Genomic DNA, 26,742 nt, shown 5'->3' with positions numbered 1-26,742 from the left:
TATGCGTACACACACAGGCCGAGTCATCAGCAGCTAACAGTACAGTCACGAGCTTTGAAGCTAGAGGCATGTTTACAACGAGTGTTAGCATGTGCTACAGTCATAATCTGACTTGGCTGCAGTATTTATTTATGTTTTTGTACCCTTTGAGATTTTGTCTTGTCTGAATATCAGTGGAACCTTTCCTGTCTTTAAAAGCTGATGTCTTTGTTTCATGTTGCCCTTATGGTACCATGTCCTCAGCTCAATTAAGGGGAATTCTGCAGATTTTTGAAAAAACCACTGCGTAATTAAATTATTAAGATGTAAACAAAACTGATGTTAGCCAGATATTTGAAGCATTTAATGCCTTTAAAAGCTAGAAACAGAAACATGTTACATGAAATGGTTATGAATACAATGCCTGTTGCCTGAGACATTGTTTTATGATAGTTTTGAGATGAGATTTTGGCATAAATGGTATTTTTCAAAATCTATTATTGATGCAAAAGTACATGCAGTGTGTTATAAAGCTAAAAAGAACCCCAGTAAAACATGTTTATATTATATTATATCATATCATTTTATATTATCAACATTAAAAATAAAACTCTGTGTTGTAGACAGTCAGTAAGTTTCTCCACAGTGAACCAATCAAACCACTCTGATTGACTATGGTTATGGATGCATGATGACATCAGAATCACATTAGTATGGGCAGATAGATGCTTAAAAAAAGATTATTGGTATCAGACAAATGTTTAGATTTGACTGATATTTCAAACCAATATTTCATGATGTATTTATTGTACTCTTGAAGAACAGAATGCTTAGGTGACACCGGGCTACTAAGCTAAAATATCTGCATTTTATTTATTTGTCTGCATTTGTAACCCTACACAAATAAAAAATATATATCTGTAATTCTAATTGAAGTGTAGTTCCAAGTGTTTATATATCGCCATTAGCAGATATGTACATGAAAAAACTGGATATTGGCATCGGTCCACAATTCTTATGTCTGTACACCTATTAATGGTTACCAGCTTCCATTCACGGCTAGCCATGTAAGCGTATTTGTTTTTTTAACTACAGTTTAATGGCTTTTAAATAGCCATGGTAGTGCAGTACATTGCAAATTATATGCAAATATACAGCACAAGTAGGGCAGCTCAGTATAGTGGTTCTCATTAAGAAGCATTTGGGTTGATCCTCTTGCTTTATGACATTTTAAGGTTTGTATGTTGACACAAAAACAAATGGACAGGGTGTGCTCTCGTGGTCACTACGCTAACCTAGTGTGGACACTGATTCAGCTCGACACTGAGTCTATCACTCTGTGAAGTCTGTCCCCACAGGCCATGTGTGTGTTCCACTAGACATGTGCATTAAGCAGTGCTTTGTTTAGTATTAGGCCCAGGGCAGGTGAAGCTCTTAGTAGGGGGTCTGTACTACTGTTTCGTCTGTGTTAAGGACAGGCACCATGACATTCACCATGGAAGCCACCAATCAGATACTAGTTAGCTTGTTGCCATGTTGCTTTGGTCACTTCTACTGGTTTACCTTTACTGTTAGAAGAGTCTTTTTGCTATTATTTGAATGAAGATTTCTCTATGGACAACTGTCCCTAGATCAGCCACTACCTACTGCCTTTTGTAACACGTGCATGTGTCACATAACAGGATTATCTTGTACATGATTTAACAGGAAAGTGCCATATGCCCCATTTAGTAATTGTTCAGTGAGCAGCCGTTCATGCAGATTTTTTCGTCTTTGGCTTTTTGATACCTCAAACACAATTAACTAAATATAGCTGATTCCTGGAAAAGGACGTCTGCTAATGATCCATGTAATAAACTGATGTGAAACAGCGATGTGTTTTTTTGATTACAGGCCTTTCTGAACTGATCACAGTGACTCATACCGAAATATCCTACACATTTTGGAAGATCAAAACATAGGGAAATGATTGTCAGGTTCCCAGGACATCAGTTGGCCATATCCTGTAAAAAAGTTTGCATATTTCAACTGACAAAGCCACGAGTGATTATTTGCATATAACCCTACTTTAACTGTCCTATTTGACTTCCTGTACACTGAACAAAGTGTATGATGATGTATTGAATTTCCACCTGAATAAAATATATTACATCAACAAAATTACTGCCAAAAATAAATAAAGTCGAAGACAGAATTGTGTTGTTATTAGTTTTTTCTGAAGTGTTGTACATACAGAATTTAGGCTGGCTATACATGGTGAAACTTTCATGCAACATAATTTCTGAGCAATTAAAAAAAAAGCTGCACGCAACATATGCAATTGATCCACTAATTAGTTAGCAGCTCATATTTTTTGATACACCACATAATTATCACTATAAAGTCATCTGGCTGGTATAACTGACACATTTACGTATATTTTTATCATCTTTGTATTTTTTTAGCTCTAGTTTTTGGGTTTGTTTGCTATATATTTGGGTTTTCATATGTTATTGAATGTTAAAATTGATGTTTAAGTAACCATTGCAGTTCAAACCTCACTGTTTTTAACTGTTTTAATCTCACTTGTCCTGTCTTAGAAGAGCAGAAAGTTTATTGCAGACCATGTCTCGGACCTGGTCACCTTTTCATCTGCCCAGTAATCCACCTTCTGTTTTATTTTCTTGAAATCAATTGTTTGAAAGTATGCTGTGTGGCATGAGCATGTGGATCATGTGATGTGTTACTGCACTTTTGATTGGCTGTTTCATGAAACTTGTTCCACCAAGTTGAGATGCTTGGGGCGGTTGCGGCTGAGTTTCAAGTGAGTTGCAGGCCATTTTATGTATATGTGATCAAAATGATAATATTTATCATTATTGTGATAAAGTATGCTTTTCTAAGCATATTGTGAATATCGGCGGTACTTGAACACTGACCAATTGCATGTTTCATTACAAAGAGACCATAATTAGATCTGGTTAAGTGGATATAGTGCAGTATTTGTAAGGTTAACATAGTTTTTGATAGTATTTTTAAATGAGGCCCTAGTGGGGCTTTTTTGTGTTGTGAAAATGTCTTGTGAAATAAATTATCACGATGGTATGTTTTTACCATATTTCCCACCCTTACTAACTGCTAGTTGACCCCTGTTTTACTTAGGCACACTTTAATAAAGCATTCGTTTTATATTGTGTATTTTAAATGCTCTTTTGTACAGTTGACTTGTAAATGCTGCTAAAACTCTTCACATTTCCAGCAGATCCTAATCTGTTGAATTAGCCTTCTTTCTGCCACCTTCTCATGTTCTGTTATGGAAACAGTTCTACAGTGAGGGACACAGCTATTTCTATGTTCAGAGTGTAAATGTGGGTTAGCGTGTGTGGTGTGGTGTGTTTACATATAACATGACATGGATGACTTTTAGGAGTGCTTGAGGAGGACGTGGAAATGATCACGTTTCAGTTTTAATGAGCATCTCATGCGTCCATAAATGTCAGCCAAGCAGCCAGACCACACTGTACTACAGCTGCTTGCTCAGATGGTTTGCATTCAGTATTTTTACCCTCATCAGCATTATTTTGGTTGAGCCTAGAGCTTTCAAAATGGTCTCAAGCTAACCAACACTGCTAGTTTGCATTCATTGGTAGCCAATATTATTAGAGTAAAGCCCTATTTGAAATGATTTTGCTTTACTTGGGGAGGTGCTGTAATTTAAGTGATCACTAACGAGGTCTGTGATTTTAATCCAGTATGAATCTGCCATGTTCGTAGTTTTTACGAGTCTGCTAAGTAATAACTCCAGAGTGAATTACCTTCTATGGTTCCCTGATCTCAATGCTCAAGTGTTCGAATCAACATCACAGTAATGTAATAGCAAAACTAATAGCAAAAGTAGGTAATGATTTTTTTTTTTTGCGACATAAAGACAAGGCTAACAGCTAAATGGAACTTAATTTGACCCAATTCCTTAATCCTCAAATTCATGACAAGACTACTGAAATCCAAACCAGTTAGGTGTGTATTCCCTCCTGTGCACTATGATTATGGACTATCATTTGGAATTGCCATCGAGATGAGCATCACCCCACACTGATATGAAGGTCTCCTCCCTCGTCCAGTGTCCATTATTTATTTATTTTTGGCAGCAAATTGAACATTTAGCCACACAATTTGTTGTTATTGTTCAGAAGGATGGCATCTGTCACATAATGCTGAGGTAAATGTCCATGCAATGATGTTTTGATCTGGCTATTTAAGAAAATTACATAGACTCTTTATCCCACACAAAATGGCCAGTCAGATTACGCACAAATACTGGACCTTCTCTGAATCCAGCTTGAGTATGGCCTTATGTGATCTCATGCTAACAGGCCGTATAAGTTACTTTCGTTCATTGTTAGCCATGTTAGCATTGTTTGGACTTCTGTCACCCTCAGCTTCAGGGGACAGCTGGACTAGTCTAAACTCGAGAGTCTGGATGGAGACTTTGTGAGAGCCTCTTCCAGATCCAGTTCACCTGAAGCTCTGTTCCCGCTCAGCTGAAGTTAATGAGTAGCCTGCATGTTGGCGCCTGCTACTAGGAAGGGAATTACCCAATAATTATGAACTAATTGCGCACGTTTATTTGATTAGCTGAAATCCATGTTTCCTATTCGTTTGAATTAGCACTGACCAAAAGATATCAAAGTCCCTTGAGAAGTTTAATAACATAACAGCGTTCAGTAGAATAGCAGGATGGACTCTTCAGATTGCACTGAAGAGACTTCTTGTTCATTTCCCACTTTAGAAACTGATCTATCCATGCTCTGCCCACAAATACAGCGTTTATTCATAGCAACTTTTGCCAGATTCCAGTCAGCTTAATGAATGTTTAGGTTAGAGTTTAGATTTGCTACATGATGTTGAGATTTCAGTTTAAAAGGCTGCTGAAGTAGACTGTGATGTAGGTAATCAAAACTTGTCAGGTTGGAAACAACAAATTTGCCACCATGCTATCATAAGCTCGATCACACAACAAAAAGCTATACCCGATCTATCCTAACAGTGCATATCCTTACCTTTCACATGTATATAAAATAAATGTCATTTAATATTAATAACATAATCTGAATTTTATGATTTTGGGAAAACTGCACTATAGTTTCTCATTATGTTGAATAGACCTCTGGCATCATGTCTATCTTAAGAACTCCAGGTCTAAGCTGTATTTCTCTATGACAGGAATGAATGCTGTTTTTAAAATCATCGCTGTTGCATCCAGTGGGACAACAAAAATGCCCCAAAGCTGACAAAACTGCCACATTTGACAAAGCTGACAGGTTTGTGTAGAGTATTTTGGTGAGGATGCCAGTCTTATGAGGTCAGTTCAGTGGACCACAGTGTTAGCTTGTATGTAACAGTATTTGTATGTCGGCCCTTTGACCACCTCGCTATTCAGAGTGTCCATTGACACTGCAAAACATATCTGTAGTTTACCACAGGACGCAACAGTGGAAATTTTCCAAAATGCCATTCTTTTTTGTCATAGAAAAAAAAGTTTAGATCCGAGGTTCCTTATATGAACATGAGGCAGACTACTGAAGATCTATAGGATTTTTGTATCCTATAGAGATCTATAAGATCTATAGTATTCTGTAAAACCTGTCCAATCTCACATCAGTTGCTACAAGAGAGTGAATTTGTAGGTGGAGCATGGATGCAACTTTTGTTTTGAAAAGTTACCTGATGTCAGTGGCTGAAGATACTTTCCTGAAAGGTTTAATATTTTTAGAAATGTTTTTAGGAAGTGTTTGGACAGAATGCACTCACAAAGTGGTGGGGGGTTAATCAATGAATAGGTCAATTGTAGAACAATCTATTGACATGCATGCCTGAGCCAAAAGTTCTGACTTTGTTTGGGTTGTATGAAACTGTACATAAAGAAATGGACATAAGATGAATGTGAATGCATGTTTTGACCTATGGCCAAGCACATGTGTAGATGGTGAGTAGAGTCCCTCCGTACATTTATTTTGCATGAAAAAGAGAGAGAAAGAGCCACATGACTGAGCTTAAAGACCATTTATCAGCACCAGTGTGTTTCTGCAGGAGCCTGAAGCGACGTGGCTGTAGTTTGATCAAAATGTACCAGAGCTGTTTTTATGTGTTCTTATGTAAGTGCGTTCTACTGTGCAGTAGTTACTTGCTGAAAGAGTGGGGTTGCCATAGAAATAGCAGCATCCTGATACATCTCTAGCAAAGAAGCAGTTTGAGTTCACTGAAAGCTCACAGTGCTTGCTCCCAGTGTGCGCGTGTATGTGTGTGTGTATGCACCCACTGACAGTGTAATAACACTTAATGACACGCTTTATGACTTGCAGGCAATGATAAGTCATGTGATATGTGCTATAAAGGTGGCGTGGAGTATTTACCCTTTATGTTGTAATGCCCTTTCACTCTCGGGAATCTGCTGTGAAACGCTGGATCATTTTACCCCAGTCTCCATTTTAACATACATCATAAACGCTTCACATGTACTTTATGTTACGACCACATACAAGCTGCATCTTTCCATATGTTCAGCTTCAGCCTGTGTAAGAGCCATTGGCATCTTTAGGCCCACGTGGATGGTTTATATTATCAAAACCTATTCATGCCGAAATTATGTTTGTTTTTGAGCAAGGTGCAATACAGGGTAGCCAATCATAACAGAGGTCATTTACCTATAATAGTCTTAAAAGCAATTCTAAGGCTCAAAGAGAGGTTGTAAAATGCCAATGTTAAATGAATTATGATGGTTTTTTAGTATGTAAAACCACATAAACATTATATGTGAGCTTGAGGGGAAAAAATAAAACACAAAATGTAATATATAGGTACTTTAACATACATTAAATTTCAGATCATTTTTCCTTTCCTCTTAAGGTTAGCATTTCAGAAATATAAGGTTTTATTATTAAAATAACATTTAGTAGTGCTTGTTGGGAAAAGGCTTTTCACAGATCTGCTTTTTTAGAAGCTTTTTTGTTGTTGCTTATTCAGGACCATTATAAAGTGGTAATTATTAACAGTTATAAGAAAATCGTCAAGACTGGTCTCAGATCAGCTGAATGGGGGTGTGTTATACTTGGTGCAGTGTTGCTAAGGAACATGAGCTCCTACTTAACCTCCATTTTCTCCCTGACAGCTGTGCCTCTTGTGCTTGCTAATGCATTCATTTCAGCCTGCTCTGACCGTGTGTGCTACACACAATGATCATCTCCCAAAAGACATGCACACACACATACACAAACACTTATGTACACACACGCACTCCAGGCCCTGTCGTACAGAGACACAGACATACATACACATACAATCACAAGTGCTCAAAATGTTGAGGACACATATCTTTGTATACATAGTACAGTGTGGAAGTCAGAGATCACCCTTTATTTATTTACTTTACAGTTAAAATGGCCATTAAGTACAAGTTATTCAGGAAAAAAATAGAAAACATATTTAACAGAAAAGTATATTTAACACCAGCCTCAACAACTACATATAATATACATTTTTTCATTATTTACTGATTCCACCCTTTGTCTTTATTACATTTATTACTTTATTACTTCCATTCTTTTTGGGGAAAAAACTTTAAGTTAAAAGAAATTTGCAGGGATATTTTTCCTCCCCTCAAAAGTTCAGTCTTACAAGTTGGTTGCGTTTTCTGCTTCTCTCAATGCCAGTATTTTCATCTCAGATGTATTCCAGTGAAAATGTTCTTTTTTTATCTATTTTCTTTTCTCAGTAACTGCCTCTTAAAAGATACACTTCCATTCAGACTGATAGCACTAAGCTGTCTTCTGTCTACACTGGAAAGATGGACAGAAACACTTGAAGCAGAAAGGAAAGCTTTAAGTACTTTTTATCTGATGGTGACAGTTTTGGTGGTCTACTAGGTCTTACAAGTCCTAACAGGAAGCATTATTGTTTCCTTCTCATATTTTAGGATAATGTTTTCACGTGACTGATATATTTGTATGCTCCTTTAGTCATAGAGAACTGTCTCTCACACACACAATACACAAACATGCACACATACTCAAACTGATGGAAATCCTTTGGGAAAGTAATTATGTTTGAACAGAACAGCTAGGCCTGTGGTTGTCAGATAGAGGCAAAGAAGGTTCGCTTCTATTGACTGAACAATCCCTCGTCTACACAGGGACACCGTTACCTTATCAGTGTTGAACGGCAAGTACCAGCACAGCCACCCAACATTTTTATGATTCACAGGACATAATGGCAAAGCTTGCTGGAACCCAGTGGAGCACACTGATAATGTCACCGTGACAGCTTTACCGGCTTTGATAAATTGAAAGGCAGGAACAAAGATGGGGCTTCTTTTGATTCTGGAACAGGACGCAAAGAAAGCGATAGCCTGTCGGGCCTACTTATGTGTCTTGTAATTTCAGTTTAGTGAAACTACATTTCCCAGAAGCTGATTCATAGTTGGTAAAATTGAGCTGTTTTCTATTAGTGTCATGTTACCCTGCTGTCTCTGACAGCACAGAGTTGGGCACACTGAGAATTTCTCTAGATTCTTTGTAAACTTCCATTATACATCTTCAAAACATCCCTGATTGGTCTAAACAAATAACATGAAAGACATGACAGCTGAAAGGAACGAGAAACTTGTGTTCTTTGTGTGGCCTATATGCAACCGCCATCTCAAGGCTTTATCAAAAGTTACAAAAACTAGTAGGGCTAGGAGGAAAATGAGCAGTGATAAGTCTGTGTCCCATGCAAATTGCAATATTGTGGATACCATGAAAAGCCCATGAACTTGAACAGCTTTAGCAATTCTTATAAACTCAACAAAAAAGCATTTACATAACTGGTGCAGAAGTAACATTCCCTTTTTATTCTTGTTTTGAATCTGTATTTTTAATCTATTTATTTGTCATCATAAATTTAATATCATATAGTTATTTTCTGGACCAGTCCTCCCTAAAGGTTTCAAACTCAGTCGTTTATATGGCCATTAGTGTTATTATTAGTCAATGGTAATGTCATTATAACATCTTGAGTTCATTGTATTCATTGCAACATGGCTTGTGTTTTATGGAGCTATGAAATAACTAATGTTTGGTAGGAGAACAACACCTGAAACTCCTCGTCCATCCAGTGTAATGTCAAGGGCTAAAAGATTAGTTGTTTTTATATCAAAACTGCCATTTGAAAGAGCACAATTTTCAAGTCACAAGAGCAGCAGTTTTAATGTTAACCTATAGGTTTGAAACAAGGATTTTTTACTTGATAACACAGAGCTTGTGAACTGCCTGTGGATGAGTTAGACCAATCCGAAACAACTAAACACGCACAAGGTGCGTACATAACAACAGAACCACGGCAAACCAGCCATCTGGAACACTATGTTCAGCGCTGAAGCCCAAAGCCAGGAAACTGTATATGCAAAAGTGTGTAAAACATGTTTGTATCTTAATTTATTGAAAAAACAAACATTGGTCCAAAAATCATAATTAGATGTTTTCCTGAAATTATTTCCCCAAAATCTTATAAAGTTCCAGCTCTACCTTCAGTTGTCTGTGATAAAGTTTTCATACCCAACCACCACCACCGATCTCCTCCCTGTTCCCCAGTGCTATCTTCCAGTGCTATGTCTGTTCAACAAGGGAGGTGTGGAAGCCACCCAAGTTTTCAGAGTTCTCTCCCCTCCTGCCATCATACAGCCTCTTCTCATACTGCGACCACATGCTGGTCTAAACTAGAAAAATTAAGTGTAAAAACATGGACTCACTTCTGACACCAGGTTGGCATGTTTCAGTATTGTCTCCTACAGAGCCCAGATTATGCTGATTATAATTCCTATCAAAAGCATGAAATTATAGGACACTTGAGTCTATCATGAATGTGCTGTTGCCCTCTCTGTAATGGGTCAGACTAAACGCACCATTCAGCCAAACTGATGTTGCTTGGTTCACTTAAAGGACAGGCCTTTAAGCTTTGATTGGCTTGAGTTGTACATACTGTACATACTTTCTTTCCATTTAACCTTGTGTAGCTTCAAGCTGGACATTTTTAGAGGAGGGTTTTATGAGTTTTAAAGGCATGTGAGTTCTGCATTACTAATTGAAGTTTCCAAAGGGAAGTTTTAGAATAGACGTTTTACTGTAGTTCCCTAAAGCAGGCATGATAGCCTAGATACACTTTGATTAGGAGCCATAATGACTGGAGAAGGTTTAATGTAATATGTTTTTTCACAATTTGAGGAAAGGAGATTTTTTCCTACTACATTATACTCTCAGCTTGTGGTATTAATGGTGTGTGATCCATGGTCATGACGTTCTGTCCCATGTTCTTGATCTGTCTCATAGAGACATGACCGTTTTTCAAACAATATTTCCAAAGCAGTTGGTCACAATGAGTTGACAGCTATAGCAATAATGTTCTTAATAATAAAAAAAGAACAGCAACTTGTGATTATTGTTATAATTGTCTGACCTATTCACTTTGGATATATTGGATTAATTAAGTAATCTGGAGATTATGCCTTCTTTGGTTCGTGTCCTTTTGCAGAAACAGTAGAGGCCATATCACTCCCTTGCTTCCTATAGTGCATTGCAGTCTGTCAGAATGAACACATATCTTGTTGACAATAAAAACCCATGTAAACTTTATTTCATAATCAATGTTGATTGCTTTGATTTCTTGAGCTATAATTGTAGCCCCAAACCTATACTTGTATGGTTGGTCTGTATAAAATACAGGCAGACTAACTAACTCTCTCTCTCTCTCTCTCTTTCTGTCATTCAGACTCTCTCGGCGGACCTTTCCCCTCCTCCACTCACCGATGCCACCACAAGCCGAAGCGCTGCTTACCCCTGCAGCCCTGCATGGGCCTCCCCGTCAGTCCTCTGCTTTTCCACCCCAGCGCCAAGGGTTCACAGATCGTCATGGATCTGGCCCAGAGGACTGTGAAGAGGCAGGCCAGCTTCTGCAATGCCATCACCTTCAGCAACAGACCAATAGCCCTCTACGAGCAGGTCCGCCTCAAGGTGAGTGTTTAGGGGCCAAGACCTGGTTAGAAGAAATGGATCCCATTGGGAAAAAAATTGGTTGGACCTATGTGATGTTACCTTAGTTTTCTGGTTGACTAGGTAAATGCGACATGGAAATAACTTGGGAGAATGAGATGAACTGGTAAAAACAGTTTACATAGTGAGTCATTAGTCAGGATGCTCACACACTTTGCGATTAGTCTGTAAAGGCCAATATCAAGATATCAGTGACATGCAGCCCTAATTTAGAGTGCATTGATGATTAAATTGATTACAAGTGCATTAATTATTCAGCACGATTCTCATATACGGTCGTATGCGAAGTTTGATGTGCCCCTGGTTACCCCCAAATGTCATGTTTTGTTGATTTTCTTAAATAAAAAATAAGTTAAAACATCCTCTATAGAGAAAACACATAATAATACACAATTACTGTTCATTTGCTGAATTTAACATTAAAAAAAGAAATGTGGCCTGTTCAAAAGTTATGGCACATTTTTTTGCCAATATGTTAAACGTAGCAAACACGTAGAAGTTGTGCACTAAACTTTTCAGAAAAAATGTTTAATGTATTTAATAATATTTTTGTTTTCTGTAGAGAATGGTTTTAAATCAACATTTTATTTGTTATTTGACCTGGAGATTTTTTTGCATTCGACTGTATATCTGCACTTTTTTCGCTTAATTTTTGTAATTTATTCTGCATAGATGTTGATTTCCTATCACATTACATCTACAAACAGACATTTACATTGGTGTTGTGCAACATGAGTCTAGGGGAAGTGTCCAGAACAGAATGAATAGAAAATGAACAAAGAAGAAGAAAGTCTTGTGTTTTTTCTCCAAGAATGAAAACTCGCTTTGCTGTTTTATAATTTTTTGAAGATGGGTCTTATAAATGTTCTTAACATCACACGTCTTTTGCCAGCTGGTCCTCTAACTTCTCCATTTGATTTTGCACTAGTTCTGGTTCAGGTTGAGAACTGTTGGGTTCTGTCCCACCCACAATGTTACCAGGTAGCTAATAAACATGTGCTTGACACACAGCTCTGTAGATTCACACGAGGCTTAGTTGAAATTTTGGAGGTGTGGACATTGTGGATTCTGCGAGCGATGCTCGCCCATGAACCCTTTCTTTGTGACTCAAATACATTTACATGCATCTTCACACAAGTGCAAATCAACCTTACTGGTGGAACAATGTGTAGAGATGAGGAAGGAAAAAATATATGGGTTACTTTTCATACTGTAGGCTTGATGAAACAAGAAATCATCTGCAGTACTGCAACACACCTACACACCAAACACAAACCTGTCCAAAAATAAACATCTCTGTCGGGCATCTCTGTTTGACAGTGTCAAACATGCAGAGCCACAAATATACAGTCTTATCTTTTCAACACCTCAAACTCACACAAACACACTCTCACAGGCTCGACTGTGAAGGTAAATCCTGCTATCAGTTTGTTGCCCCTTTATTCTGCTGTTGTTTATTCTCATATCATTCCTTACGATGCTAATTTTTCACATACGTGAGACCAAAAAAAGGGACAGAGAGAGAGAGCTAGGGCTTAATGTGCCAACCTTTTAGTTTGACACTCAATCTAGCTCAACTGCTTAATGCTTTAGCAGTTGAGCTAGATACACATACAGTACAGTCCAAAAGTCAGAAAGACCCCCCTTCATTTATTTCATTTCCAGTCAAAATGGCCATTAACTAAAAGTTATTCATTTTTCAGGAGAATATGTGAAAGATTCAAAAGAATCCACTTGCATAAGGCAAGGTAAAGTTAAGGGAAAATGAGTGAAAAAAACAGGAGTTTTGTAGAACATAAGAACTGTCACCATCAGAAAAATAGCACTTAAAGCTTTCATCTTTGAGAGAGAGGAGAAAATCAAGCTTCACTCTTACTTCAGATCTGAAAAATCCACAAGTATTTCTGTCCATCCTTCCACTGAGAGAAGACAACTCAACACTATGAGTCTGAGAGGATAAAGAAGCCCTTACTGAGAAAAGGAAATTGACAAAAAAAGAATAACCTTTGCTGCTGGTGTTCTCAGAACAATGGTCTGTCCACCCTAGAGTTCAGACCTAAATATCACTGAATGTCTTTAGGATTTGGGAATGCAACCTACTTCTCGCACTGAACTTTGGAGTTTGGGGTTTGAGAAACTCAAAGCAAGCCTCCTGAAAAGAAATGGAAGTCGAAGGGTGGACAAAGGAAAGTATGATTTTGATATCATACTTAGTTGTTGAGGCTTCTGTGTACTTTTCCGTTGAATATTTGTATTCTGCTTTATTCCCACACTGAAAATTGATTAATTTGTATTTAATGACCATTTTGACTGAAAATAAATAACGGGTAGTCTCTGATTTTTGCACAGTACTGTATATAACCCACCCACACATCCGCATGCTCTCTCTCAACGACTCTTTCTTTTTGTCTACCACAGTAACATTCTTATAAACAAAATTTTATACACATTCCTTTGTCCACTTTTGTCCACACACACATACACACCCGCACACATATTGTAGCAGTTTTAAATACAGAGATTCTCCAAAAGCCCGGGTCGCTGTGGTCGCCGTGGCATAAGTCACCATGTTCTTGACATGTTTGTAGTATTTATCCCCTCAGCTGGGGCAGTGGTTACTGTAAGTCAAATAAAACAGACCCCTTCTACTCCAAACACAGCATACTTCTCCCTCACGCGCGGCCCCCAGCCTCCACTATATGCTTCCCTTTAAAGGAATACCACATTCAAAGACGCTAACATGGCTAGCACTGAATGACGGCTGGTGAAGGGAGGGATTGTTACATTTATGATGCTAATAGATTGCTTTGTGCTTTCAGTTATTATTACCAGTATTAGAATTTTAGGCACAGTTTTCCCTTGAATCAACTCAGAGAGCAGCGTATGTGTGTAAAAGAGGTACAAGAGTAGATATGATGACATCAGGCTTTATGAACTTGCCAATTTGAATTCAAACATTGCTGTGGTACAAACATTTTATAACTTCTGATGACCTGCTTATAAGTGTATTTATATACATTTACATATTTACAGTTATTGTTGACCATCAATGTCAATGAAAAAAAGGGAAAGATGTTATAGGGGGCATTCAGACAACACCTTTTTAAACAGAGGTGCACGGTGTTCCTTGCTTAAAAAGAAGTATAAAGTTTTGGGGGGCTGGGGGTAAACAGGAGAGAGCAATTTCAGAAGTCGTGAAGGACTGAGACAAGCCATAAACATCAACATCATACATCTCCTGATGTTCAAAAACAGCCAAAACTGTGCTTTTCACTGAATGAATATGCAATAGTGAATGTGAAATAAAGAAAAGAAGTGAGTTATTTGGCTAATCAAGATTATTTTAAGATTATGATAGCCTGAAACTCTTTGACTTTCTCCCTCAGATCACAAAGAAGCAGTGCTGCTGGAGTGGGGCTCTGCGCCTGGGCTTTACTTCCAAAGACCCATCGCGCATCAACCCCGACAGTCTGCCTAAATACGCCTGCCCAGACCTGGTCTCACAGAGTGGCTTCTGGGCCAAGGCACTGCCGGAGGAGTTCGCCAACGAGGGCAACCTTGTGGCCTTTTGGGTGGACAAGAAGGGCCGCGTCTTCTACCGTATCAATGACTCCAGCCCAATGCTGTTCTTCAGTGGCGTTCGCACCATCGAGCCTCTCTGGGCCCTCATTGATGTCTATGGCCTGACCAGAGGAGTGCAGCTACTGGGTGAGTGACTCATTAAACCAAACCACACAATACGTTTACAACAGGCACAGATGGAACTTCACGCTCAGCTGAGGGCTTTTTGTCATTAATTGGTATCATCTTTAATATCCTGTAATCTGTTACCTTTATATATCACATTTTGATTGTTTATAATCGTATGTCATTTGTTTGTGTCAGGGGCCAGATTCACAAAAGTGTTTTAAGAAAAACAATCTTCTGAAATGTGCTTTTTTTCCTTAACATTGTCATTTTAAAGTTTACATTGACTGTTTTGTTCTTTGAAAATGAGTGAGCACATCTTCTAAAGGGAACTAACTTAAATAAGAAATGTTTCTGTATGTATATGGGACAATTTCTATTTATTTGAGTTTAATATGTTAGAAAAAAAAGAAAATATAAATCTAGAAAATTTGCCGTAACTTTGGCACAGGCCACATTTTATGTTTTATTTTGTCCCAACTTGTTAAAATCAGTAAATAAACAGTAATTGTGCATTAAAATGTGCAGAAGAGTGTTCTCTGTGGAGAATGTGTAATTATTTTCACTTGGAAGCCAACAACACATTTGACCAGGGGCTCCCAAAGTTTGATTATCATGAGCCTACATTGCTTATAATGTTTATAAGCTTGCATCAGTATCGATTTTGGCAATAACAATATCAGTTAAGCCATTTATGCCAAACTTGTCTGGCTAATGCTAAAGCTTTGAAGTTTTGCATTCCATAATTTCGTTTTTCTTTAAAATATGAACTGAATATCAGCTCATTTTGCTAAAAACATAATTGAATAACTATTAGTAAATTAATTTTTTACCAGATTTCCCTAACATTGTGAACGTATGCGCATATTGGTGGACCACTGATCTTGAACTTCAGCTTAGTGCATTCTGCAGCGTACATTTGTGCATTTATGATGAAATCACACAGAATTTCCCAGCTTGAGCCCGAATGTCCCATCAAACTTGATAACGATTTTGTGGTTCTAGAAATGTCAGGAGTTTGTTACTGAGTGAAAGAGTGCGTGTTTTGAGGATTGGGTCATTGTGTTAACAGCGACTGGCCAGGGGTGCATAATCACACTCAGTCTGGCACGCATAGCAGAACTTAGCAGGGCATACCGTAGGCTAGGCTTTGATGTGTCGGCGTGTGTGAAGGTCTACACACAGTCACACGCACATACAGCCTTAATGCTGTCACCCCCCTGAGGATAATTATAGAAGCAGGTCACATGCTCCACAGATAGCCCCATCTATCCTAATTGTGCACTGTGCCAATTGACAGCAACCTCTCTGCCTGCTATCTGCAGTCTGTGTGGGATGGTTTTCTGGTGTTTGTAACTTTATCTAAGCCCGGACTGTCTCGTAAGTTCTGGCACCGACATGCATCACCAAGCCCCTATTCCTCGACAGCCTACTCCTTGACACAAGCCAGCGTGTGTGTGTGGGTCTATGTGTGTCCCTACACACTTTCCACAACTCTAGTACTGCCTCTACATCTCTGGTTCAGAAAGCATGGGCTACTTCCTCTTCCTTTGACAGTCTCCAAATGGACAGATGGCCCATGGCTCTAGGTCAGCACAGCACTTCTCCAGTTCCCATCAAACACGGCCCCCAAAGCCCTCAATGCTGGAAAGATCAAAGTTGAGTGGCCCCATCCGTATAGTCAAGAGCAGAAGGGAAGTAGCTCATACAGTGTTATCAATAGAAGGAGGGAAGCTGCAGTAGCTTCTAGTACTCTCACCCCAGTGGATGATTCTCTTCACTTCAAGCCAATAAGAAGCCCACTGATGTATCCACATATAGAGTTCTAGGCTCAAAATGCTTTGGAATTGTACTATAGGTATGGTTGGCACTGATCTAAAACCCAGAAGTGGTTGGATATCAGAGAAAACATAGAAAAAATCAGATCTGATTCTTTAACAGATCTAGCCCAAATTCATTATAAAGCCATGTTTAGCAGTCTGATGATTCTCCACAAGGGGGAGTCTCCCAGTTAAGCCAAGTGCTGTGGCTCACTAAAACCCAAACCAGCAGGATCTCACTAAAGCACACAACATTAAAGTTCACTTAGAAAGGCTAGCAGAAATTAGCATTATTGTATCAAGGCTACTGGACATAAGTAATAGCACATTTATATGTCATTTTCTGTTTTTTTCCCAATATGTTAACTCAGAAAATAAATACCTGCATAAAATAAATGCACTAAAATTTACAGAAAAAAAAAAAATATTTATCTTTGTTTCTCATCTTAGTCCTTAGGGAGTTTTTTTTTCTTGCCGCTGTCGCCATTGGCTTGCTCCTGGGGGATTGGACCCAGATTTTTTTCTATGAAGCTGCTTTGTGACAACACATGTTGTAAAAAACGCTATATAAATAAACATTGACTCGACAGATGTGTGCAGCTATTTTCCAGAAATGTTAATCATTTTCCTTTCCATCATAGCTATAGGTATGTATACTAAAATGATGGAAAAAAGGGTCTAAATTGTGATCTTTTTTATGGATTTGGAGTCGCAATGCTTTCCACCTGCATGTTGTTGTGTACGGATATCTACAATTCCTTGTAATTTTCCACATTGCTTTTGGCACCAAGGACTCTTATCAGAGGAATCAGCATTTTTTATGCTGTAGGCCTATTCATGGCAAAATTCCCCTACGCACCACTAGGTCTGAGACACACTCGCATAAACATACTCCCATCCACCCTCCCACGTAGACACCCACATATACAAGCACTCCTCTGGAGCAACTTTCACTTAGATTACAAGATCACTGAGATTAGCTCAGCTGTCTGTTCACTTCAGTAGGCCATATTTGTGCTCGTATGAATGTATGCGCATGTGCGTATGTATGTGTACGCTGCATTTTTTCTTGCACTGTACTGTATGTGCTCTTATTGTACTGCAACATTTGCCATATGCGAGTCAGCATTGGTCTGACTTGCTGTGGCGGTGTTGCCAGATTGTTGTTAAACAATCTGTTGTCCATTTTCCCCTAGAGCCAAACTGTTCTGTTATGCTAAGAGGCACCTGTACCTGAAGACAGTCACACCAGCTTTCTCTTAATGTCTTTTAGTGTTTGACTTTGCGTGAGGATAGAACTACAGTTATCTTGGGAAAGTGCTACAGTTGTAAATTTACCTTGACATGAATGGTATTTCTGGCTCAATAAACCGTTAATCCTTCTACATTCATTTTTTAATTATTGCAATCATCCAACATTTTTCTGCCGTTTTATCATGGTGATAAATCTCTTAAGGAAGTTGGTCATGAAATGAAAGTCTGCATACACTTCAAAGTCAGTGCTGATTAAAGTATTCCTTGTGATAGGACTCTGAAGTACTGTTCGGATGGGGTAGGTTTTGCTTGAGGAAATACAGTAATGCAAGTAAGTTTTTATGAACGGTGCTTTCTGGGTTCTGTAAGGATTACTGTAGCTTTTGCCTACTATAATGACCCTTGGTTATGTCAGTCTTGTGCTAATCGACATGTGGGTCAATATTGTCATACTAATATTTTTTACTCTGCGGAACCAAACAGTCCGGTCTGAGAATTTGGTGATGGCCCATTAAATCTGCTGGCTGAGAGTCTGTGCTTTCTGTGTTCTACACTCTGTAAACTATGCGCAAAACTTCCTTTGTTGTTGGAAGTTTTTTTTTCAATCAAGCACACAGTCTCATTCAGAACACAGTTCAGGTGAGCTTATTGCTAACAGTGAAGCACAAATGATTGACTCATATTCCTGTTCATGCATTTTCTTGTTCAAAAATGCAGTAAATAAATGTATCTGTGTCTTTTCAGCTTTGATCACTTTCTTTACATATCAAATAAATCGATGCACTGAGAAATCATATTATTAATGAAGAAGAGAATTTTAAACAGCAGTAATAGCCACATTTTTGCAGCGATTTTCTTTTTGAGTACAATTTTCTAAGTTTTAGGTGTAATAACAAACATACAGCAGACATTTAGCTAATAACGCAGAGCTCTCAGAGATGCACTGGCTGTCTGACACGCTACATTCAGAGTTCAAGCCTCAAGCCTGACAAAAATAGATGTGATGGTCTCCTTAGGGTAAAAAGGGCCTGGAGCTTCATTTATACAAAATAATTGTTGATCAATATTGATCAGAAAATCACATTTAGATATTTTCTTCAAATTTTTTCAGACAATTTGAAATTTTCTCCAAATTTGATCATTGGTTGTAAACTGAGTAATGATAATCCTAATGGCAGGCTGCATCACTAGTTGGATGAAGCTTGAAATTATGCTAAACGTTTTATGTTTCCTACTTGTTGGCAGCTGGAGCTGTTTATTATGCATGAATGTCGTGGGTGTGACGGTAAAGTGTAAATCACATAGAAACTTATTTTCTTGTCCTGTATGAATTGAACATAAACATCATATGTACAATACAAAAGTCTTAAAGAGCCATGAAGATGTTTTAAAACTATTTATCTCAGCAGTAATTCTGTGTGTGCCTGTAAAAACACAATATATCATTAGAACACATAAAAATAACTAAAAATACAGTAAAAAAGTAACAAGAAGGACTTGTTTTTAAAAAGTTATTGATATCTTGTCTAGGAGAATGCAGTTAGAAGTTTGGTTCCTGTCTCTTGTCGGTGCACTCCAATCATTGGATTTGTTAAAATTAAATATCTGCAAAAACCTCCAGAAACTGTCCAAGGATAACACATTTATGAAAGGTTCAGACTGAGCTATAGCAGATGCATGAGGGTTGAAACTTATTTGCATTTTCCATCCCTTATTAGCATAGTTTGCTGTCCATCAATAATGAAACACTGGCAGAGGAACCTAGCACTTTTGTAAGTATAGTCGTTGTCCTCCTCTTCACTTCAGGCCTGTGCCGTTTATAGCAGCAAGAACCAGTCATAAACAAATCCAAGAAGCTTCCTGAGGCCCTCTCAGCTTTGAGTGCAAGACTCAAAGGTGTCACTGTGACAATCCTTGAGCTGTTCTTTGCTAGCATTTGATTTAGCACTGCGTGTGCTGCGTATGGGTCTTCAACTGGGCCGCCACAGTATAGCCTTCTGGGTGCAAGAACACAGAGTGTAATGGAGTGAAATTAAGTCTTCTTTCAAGGCATATGGACACACAGAGAAGGAGGAATGTTGTTTAATAAATACCTGAAGCCGAGGCTACTCCACAGCCCTGTCACTCAGAACCACTCATATACACACACATTGGACTGTATATGTGTGGCCCTGAGTGGCTTCAGATGTGAGAACTTCAGTGCAGAGTTGTAGTTGGACCCAAGCCTAGAAACATGGCTAGGATAAGTATTACACAATCAAATCACCAGGGTTGAATTAACTCTTACAGGGTCTGGATTAACTCTCTGTTGAGAGAAAATATTATTTAAACCATGCTGATTGGGCTACAGGTCATCTGCATGCTGTCTTTACTTCTACGGCTGCACACTAAAATGTATTTTGGTTGAAATGTTATTAAAGGTTTAAGGATTGTTCGTTTTCTGTCCAAAAAGAGGGGGAAGGTGCTTAACTGATGCATGTTCCACCTTGGTTGCTTGTCAGTTCCAAAGCAGTACACTGTTCTTCATGTTTGTCTTGACTTAATTTACGCCATTTCAAAAAAGAAAAAATAAATAAAAAATAAAATATAAAATGAATTTGTCCGTAGCTCGACAGACATGCATCTTCAGTGCTTCATGTTTTTCTCATTAAACCCAAGCACAGTCCACAGCATCATAACACGGTCAGATAACTGTGCAACTCCATTTCTTTCTAGTGTGAGGTCAAGGAAATTAAAATAAAGCTCTTTAAGACACAGACTTACTGTTAAACATCAACTATTGCACATCTCTGAAACATTTTGGGCATGTATGACACTCTCAGAAAAAAGGTATGAAACTATCAGTAGGGCAGTACCCCTCCTGTCACTGGGTTGGTACCCTCAAGGGTACATCTCAGTACCTGTAGTTAGAGAAAATAATTGTACCATCATCCATTAAAATGATATTTGTGCTGACTGCACACACCCTGTCTCGTCCCCAGGCTTTATTTTATTGTTCTGTTTAAAAACACTAGGTTATGAAAAGGTACAAATGTGTACTTTTCACCTGGAAAAACATATTCAAGGTTCACAATTGGACCCTAAAACCACTGTTGTACCTTTGAGGGTACATTTACATTGTTTGTACCTTGATGAATGAAAATTAACCTGCACTGAACCTTTATTACTAACATTGTAGGAGGCATTTGTCTCCTACAAAGTTCTTTGAAAAAGATCTAAGTGACTAAAGCTCAGTTTCCCAGACAGGGATTAAGCCTAGTCCTGGACTTGACAGCATTCTGAATAGAGATTCCCCATTGAAAGGAAACTGTAATCCCTTCGCAGCAAACTGACCCTAAAACTGATCATCTGGTTGGTGTTTTAATAGGACCAGTGATAAAAGTGACATCTGCGTTTAGATATATGGAAACGATGCCAGTAGATAGGGTTTTAAACTGTGGTTGAAAGTACACATTCAGTGACCTTGATACTTCTGCATTGGTGCGATGTGTAAGGAAAAACAGAAGAGCAGCTGTTCCTCAGGTGACAGAGAATGTCAATGCAGGACATGTTCAGGTTGTGTCAGCGAGAACAGACCATCCAGAACTACACAGAGAGGGATATTATAGGAGGGTTGCAGTGCATAAAGCCCTCATTACAAAGACAAATGCACATTTTGAGAGTTCAGTGGTATGAAAACATTCGGCACTGGTTTACAGCAAAGTGGAAAAGAGTACATATGGGGCATATACCAAGAGAATGGTACAGGCCTTGACTGCTACAGTGAGAGGATCTGGTGGCTCTGTTAAGCTGTCAGCATGGATCAGTGGTCACCAGCCCTCTTTCTGGAACTCTGCTTGCTTTCCTGTACAGTTTTGTTCCAGCCTGTATCTAATATGTTTCCCCCCTCATTACCTAGCATTAATACATCTGATCCAGCCAATTTGAAGAAGTTAATTAGCTAAAGCAGGTTTGGCAGATTGTGGTTGGAAATAGACTCTGCAGATCTCTGTAGGTTGGTGACCACTGCTTTAGATGGTATGAAAATTATGTAAATCATATTCTATGGCTTTCACAGTGACTGGATCTCAACCCAATGGAGCACTAATATGAGATTTTGGACAGACAGGCAGCGCTTTCCATCACCATCATCAAAACACCAACTGAGGGAATATCTTTTGGAAGTATGGTGTTCCATCCCTCCAGTACAGTTCCAGAAACTTGTCAAATCTATGCCAAGATACACTGGAGCTGTTCTGGAGGCTTTGTTTTTTCCATTAAATTGTGAGCTGTCTGTTTGTAAGAAGTATTGTACAGCCATCCTTTGTATGATTTATACTGTAGATTCCCTAATGTAGAAGAGTAATAGTGACATCCAAAGTTCCACTCACTTAAAGTGTGGAAATTTATGATAAATTGCCTCAGGTACTAAAAATAAAAGTCAACATAGCCATCAAATAGGTAACATATTTCATCCCTAATGTATATAATTTACAACTCAGATACACACCAACAGGTTTACAAACAGGCCAAGCTATTACATATCGTTTCAGTGAGATTTATTTAAGGCTTCAGTAGACTTTGGCTATCATTTTTTATGTAGACTAGCCAATTACATGTACCTGTTTCCCAGGAGCAGTGATGCCTGCCTCATAATATCAGTTTCTCATTTAGTAAAAAAAGCAGTTTTTTTCATAAATGTAGCAGTCATACTGCATGCACTGACACAATGATGAATTCCAGCCATCCATATCATTGGTAAAGTATTGTTTTTCATAAAACTGCAGACAAGACAGTTACATTTACAATAAAGCACCAACAAAGGACCGTCCTCCATCATTTGTCTAGTTTAATCTACATAGGCCTAGTCAATGTTATTACTTTCAAATGTCTAACTTGGCAGCATGGTACACAATCAGAAACAGTGATGGATAAACTCTATAGATCAGCGTGATGGGATTGTTTTTCCCCAGAACACTGACTCCATTCATTACAGGAACAGTGGTGAAAGATTTTTCCCTTGCTAACTGTTGTTGGCTAGTAAAACAGAAAATATAATGCACAGATTCTAGACTAAAACTGCTTAAATATGGTAAAAAAAAGGTCACACTCTTACTTTCCATCACAGTGATTTTCAGGTGTATAATTATGTGAATAGGTTTGTACTTTTGTCTCAGCACGAGATCAAATCTAGCCTAAGATTAGGACCAAATTGTGCATAATTGATGCAGATATAATACTTTTCAGCAAACATCATCGCCTCTGAATGCACTAAAGTTTTGCTAGACTTTCAGTCCTTATAGAGAGTGGACAGTCCTGGCAGCTTCAATCCGTATGGACTTCTTTCTGTCTTACCTCATCATACTGTTTATTTTGCTTGACAAATGAGTAGTGATTCTTCTATGCCTTCTCCAGTAGAGTATGCAAGCCATGTGAGGGACTATAAGAAACAAGAAAAGTGGATGTTTTCATGCTAGCACAAAAATGGTGAAAGCTTGATAGATGAGGCAGAGCTTGTACCATGCCCTTTGTTTTTAGACAGACAAGCCAGGGAGCTAGCTAACTAGTGACAAGAACTGTCAAAAAACCCATTAGATGTTTCTTCAAATTTTGTCAAGCCTGTCCCAAACACATACTTTTTATGATGATAGAGTTTAAAGGCCTAGCTGGAGACAGGCTTGTCTTAGCTAGCATAGTGGCTAAAATCAGTTCTTGAAGTCTACTTTTAGGCCAGCTTAGTTTTAGAAGATGTCATGAAAAGTGTTAAAAGATGGATTGTTAATGCTGTTTGAGACAAATGTTTTATAGTGTCTGAGTTTAAAGGTTTAGCTGGAAAGAGGCAGACGTGTCTTAGCTAGTGTAGTGGCTAAAAACCTCTCTTGAAGTGCACTTTATCTAGGCTATGAAGAGCTATGTGCTAACCCATAAAGCCTTGTAGCAAACAACACAATTGTCATTGCTGTTCCAAGCACATACATTTAATAATGCTAGAAGGTACCTAAATGGAAAGAGAGAGATTGCCTTATTGTTGTGTGGACTTCTTTCTGTCTTGCATTCTCCAGTAGAGTGTGCAAGTCATGTGAGGGACTGTAAGAAATGAGAAACGTGGATGTTTTCAGGCTGGTGCAAAAATGGCAAAAGCTTGATGGATGAGGCAAAGCTTGTACTGTGTCCTTTGCTTTTGCCTTTAGACAAAAGAGGCTGAGAGCTAGCTAACTAGTGATAAGAACTGTCAAAGAACCCTGGAGGTGTTTCTTCAAATTTTGAAGAACACGTTGTGAAATGTGTTAAAAGACCATGTCTTGTCAAGCCTGTCCCAACCACATACTTTTTATTATGATAGAGTTTAAGGGCCTGGCTGGAGATGGGCTTGTCTCTAGAAGTCTACTTTTAGGCCAACTTAGTTTTAGATGATGTCATGAAATTTGATTGTTAATGCTGTTTGAGACTAACATTTTATAGTGTTGGAGTTTAAAGGCTTAGCTGGAAAGAGGCAGGCTTGTTTTAGCTAACATAGTGGCTAAAAACTTCTCTTGAATTGCACTTTATCTAGGCAAAGGGCAGTGTGCTAACTGATTAAGTCACTTAAATCTTAAAATCTAGACAGAGGACTATATTTCAACTTATAATTTCTCATAGCAGCAGTATTAGGAGAAAACTAAGACTAAAATTTTGGACTAAATGTTGCTGGGAAAAAATAGCCAACAAAAGTGTTTCGCAAGCTAGTGGTTTTGCTTGTGTTTTCAACTGTAAGAGCATGGACTAAAACAATGGGCTTTAAAGAGGGCATTCCTTTGTTAGTGACAAAATCCAGCACTAAAACTTTAACGAGTTATCCCCAGATGTGTGTTCTTGTTACAAGATCACGTCTCGCCCCACCAAACTATCAATATTTTCTGTATTCATAAATAATAATAGCAATCATGCCAGGTTTTTATGTATGCAATTCACAGCTCTTGCTATTCCAGGTCTTTCTCTGTGGTCAAAACTGTTCTAGGTTATGCTGTTAAAAGAGCTGTTTAAATTGCAGATAAGAGGGGTGGTCATTTCCTACAATTCCCAGTGGCCCTAGCTCTGTTACAAATAATTGCTTGAAAGAGCTGGAGTCAGCAGACATGAGACAACTAGGTGCCCATTTACAAAAGTGTGCCCGGGTTTCACAGCCATAGTGACATTCCGTAGAACACATTTCTTGGTCTAGTTTGTCCATATTCCTCTGTTCCTTTCCAGTAAGCCTACCGAAGAGTTCAAATACCTTATATAATGTAAACACATACTTGCTTCAAGCACTTCAAGTGCAGCCCCTGATATGGGATTTCAAATAGCCTCCCTTCCCGAGTTATGTGCCCTACTTAGTACGTAAGAGGCATATTTGGGTATAGCTGTCAAGGTTTGCTATATAGACGTAAGTAATTTGGGTCCAGGCTGCAGAGTAGAACGGAAAGCCTTGTTCATGTTGGTGCGCTAAAGATCACTTGTCTAAAAGTAGGTATGGTTTACAGTACTACTTGTTAGGGGTCTAACTCTCTGACCTCAGTACAATTTGATTTGAGTATGATTTAGGAAACGATTCAGTGTAAATCTCAAATCTCACCACAATACAGTTTAATTATTTTGGTCCAATTCAGAAATATGTTTAAATATAGACTGAATACACAAATGAATGTGACTGCAGGTACTATTTATGCAGTAACGGAGTATATATAATAAAACCAACAGTGCAAAAGTCAGAGACTACCTTTCATTTATTTGATTTTGAGTCCAAAACACCAAGGACAAATTGTTCATTTTTCAGGTGGTATTTGAGATTAGATAAAGTAAGATAATTCACCTGCAAAAGGAAGGAGGACCATCAAAGCAAGTTTAAAAGGTTGAGCTCAAAAAATGATTAATACATGCAGAGAAAATGGGACTCCTGAGTACTGTGCAAGACCTGGTAGACACCAAAACTGCCACCATCAGATAAACAGCACTCAAAGCTTTCATCTTTGAGAGAAAGGAGAAAATCAAGCTCCACTCTTGCTTCAGATCTGAAAACATCCACATCTGTCCATCCTTCCACTGTGACGACTCAAAACTATGAGTCTGAAAGGATGTGTAGCTGCCAAGAAGCTCTTACTGAGAAAAAGAAATAGACCAAAAAGAAAAACCTGCTGCTGCTCTTATAACAATGGACTGACCATTTCAGAGTTCAGACCTCAACATCACTGAATGTGTTTCAGATTATTTGGATTGTGAGAAGCAAAAAATGCAACCAACTTCTAAGACTGAACCTTGGAGGTATGTCTCTAACCTTTGCACTGTACTGTACTGAACATTTTTAATAGCCTGGAAATTTTATTCAAATATTTATTGTTGAATTTCTACCTTTATGTCAGTAAATCATGACATGTTTTTGCATCCCTACATTATCAGACAGTGTGCTACTCAGTTAGTCCCAACATCGGGAATATGAACAAACATTTCCCTGTGTACAATTTCTTCTGCTCTCTCAGTAAGTTCATTGTCCTGAGAAAACAGTCCGAGTAAATAGTCGTAGAAAAATACAGTCCTAATGGCGACAAGCTAAGATTTACTGATGAGCTGGCCTTGCCAAGTTACAGTAATTCAACAAAGCTGTTCGTAATATGTCAATGTGGACGAATAATGGGGGGCTAAGCAAATAAAGCTGGCAAACGAAGTAAAAAACAGCAAGGCTTTCTCACACACGCTGTCAAGGAATGGGCTAATGATTCATTTTCTGATACATTTATCTCTCTGGATACATTGGTTAATGTAAAAAGCTTGTCGTAGTTCACTACAATGGAGTGCTAAATCATGAAATGATAAAAAGCAGTAAGTAAAGGAAATGTATTTAAATTTTACGACTATGCAACTTATTTAATACTGTTCTGTCTTTGCCTTGCTTTTTCTGATAAAATAATGAATGAAAGAAAAAAGAAATGACTGACACCAGGTCAATA

General features: G+C 38.3%; 1 protein-coding gene across 1 annotated transcript in view; it reads left to right on the top strand.

Moving 5' to 3' along the window:
• The window catches only part of neurl1aa (neuralized E3 ubiquitin protein ligase 1Aa), a 61,185-nt gene that overhangs the window by 6,252 nt on the left and 28,191 nt on the right, over positions 1-26,742 (top strand). The window contains exons 2-3 of the mRNA XM_036563422.1: positions 10,759-11,000; positions 14,426-14,747. Coding sequence (XP_036419315.1) covers positions 10,759-11,000; positions 14,426-14,747 — 564 coding nt within the window. The remainder of the gene's footprint in view (positions 1-10,758; positions 11,001-14,425; positions 14,748-26,742) is intronic.

The sequence above is a fragment of the Colossoma macropomum genome, unplaced genomic scaffold, assembly GCF_904425465.1.
Source record: "Colossoma macropomum unplaced genomic scaffold, Colossoma_macropomum, whole genome shotgun sequence".
Lineage (NCBI taxonomy): Eukaryota > Metazoa > Chordata > Actinopteri > Characiformes > Serrasalmidae > Colossoma > Colossoma macropomum.
The sequence above is the reverse complement of the archived record's forward strand: the minus strand, read 5'-3'. Positions and strand labels throughout refer to the sequence as shown.